General features: G+C 65.8%; 1 protein-coding gene across 1 annotated transcript in view; it reads left to right on the forward strand.

Moving 5' to 3' along the window:
- The window catches only part of NBEAL2 (neurobeachin-like 2), a 36,443-nt gene that overhangs the window by 17,871 nt on the left and 17,273 nt on the right, over positions 1-1,299 (forward strand). The window contains 4 exon segments of the mRNA XM_014540500.1: positions 110-209; positions 257-349; positions 574-748; positions 871-1,004. Coding sequence (XP_014395986.1) covers positions 110-209; positions 257-349; positions 574-748; positions 871-1,004 — 502 coding nt within the window.

Consider the following 1,299-nt stretch of genomic DNA (forward strand, 5'->3'; position numbering starts at 1 on the left):
TAAAGTGCCCAGGCTGGAAAGTGGGGGTCTCAGGGGAGAAGGCGTCCCTGGAAGTCCTCTGGTCGGGGCTCTGGATGGGGCTTGGCTGGAGGGGCAGCCGGGTCTGAAGGCCCCGCCGACCCACAGGGCCCAACGAGACAGCACCCTTCAAGCCCGAGGGCGACCTGCGTGAACTCGGCACCAGGCTGCTCCTCCATTACTCACCTCAGGTACTGGGGGGAGGGGCGTGGGCTCACCCCGTTACCGCCCCCCGCAGGCCTGTAAGAACAACATCTGCCTGGACCTGTCCCCTGGGCACGGGCTGGACGGCCGCCTGACGGGCCACAGGGTGGAGACCTGGGACGTGAAGGTGCGTGTACACACGTGGGCGGTGCGTGCAGAAAGCGTGAGCGTGGGCACGTGTGCGTACAGGGTGGGCTGGGGAGAGGCACGATGCCCTGGGAGGCCTTTAGGAGACCTGGGTTCAAGAGCAAAACTTCCCTGGCCCAAGCACCCAGACCAGGCATGATGGGGTGGCCTGGCCAGGGAAGGGCTGGGAGCTGCCTCTCACAGCCGCCCCACCCCGCCCCCCAGGATGTGGTGACCTGTGTGGGGGGCATGGGTGCCCTGCTGCCCCTCCTGGAGCGAGTGGCTGCCCAGCCCCAAGAGGCCGAGGCAGGTCCGGCCGAGACGCATGACCTGGTGGGGCCCGAGCTGACCTCTAGCCACAACACCCAGGGCCTGACCCTTCCTCTAGGCATGTCCCCAGGTAAGTGTCCCGGGTGCCCGGGCCGAGGGAGGGAATGTTGGCACCGTGGGGGCTGGAGGGCCTGAGTCTCTGTGGCCACGGCAGGCCCTTGACACACATCTGTCCCCTTCTGGTGGCCACAGAGGAGCGGATAGAGAGGAACGCAGTGGCGGCCTTCCTGCTGATGCTGCGGAACTTCCTGCAGGGCCACCCCGTGAACCAGGAGAGCCTGGTGCAGTGCCAGGGCCCTGCCATCCTGGGGGCGCTCCTGCGCAAGGTGGGCCTGGGGGCCGGCGAGGGGCTGCCCTGTCTGGGTGGGGGCCAGGCAGAGCCTCCTGGGAGAGGTGGCGTTTGAGAGGGGCCTTAAAAGGCTGGGCAGGCCCGGCCGGCAAGCTCAGTGACTGAGCGTCGACCTAGGAACCAGGAGGTCACGGTTCGATTCCCGGTCAGGGCACAGGCCCGGGTTGCAGGCTTGATCCCAGTGTGGGGCGTGCAGGAGACAGCCGATCCATGATTCTCTCTCATCATTGATGTTTCTCTCCCTCTCTGAAATCAATAAAAATATATTAAAA

Source organism: Myotis brandtii, unplaced genomic scaffold (genome assembly GCF_000412655.1).
Source record: "Myotis brandtii unplaced genomic scaffold, ASM41265v1 scaffold246, whole genome shotgun sequence".
NCBI classification, from domain to species: Eukaryota; Metazoa; Chordata; class Mammalia; order Chiroptera; family Vespertilionidae; genus Myotis; species Myotis brandtii.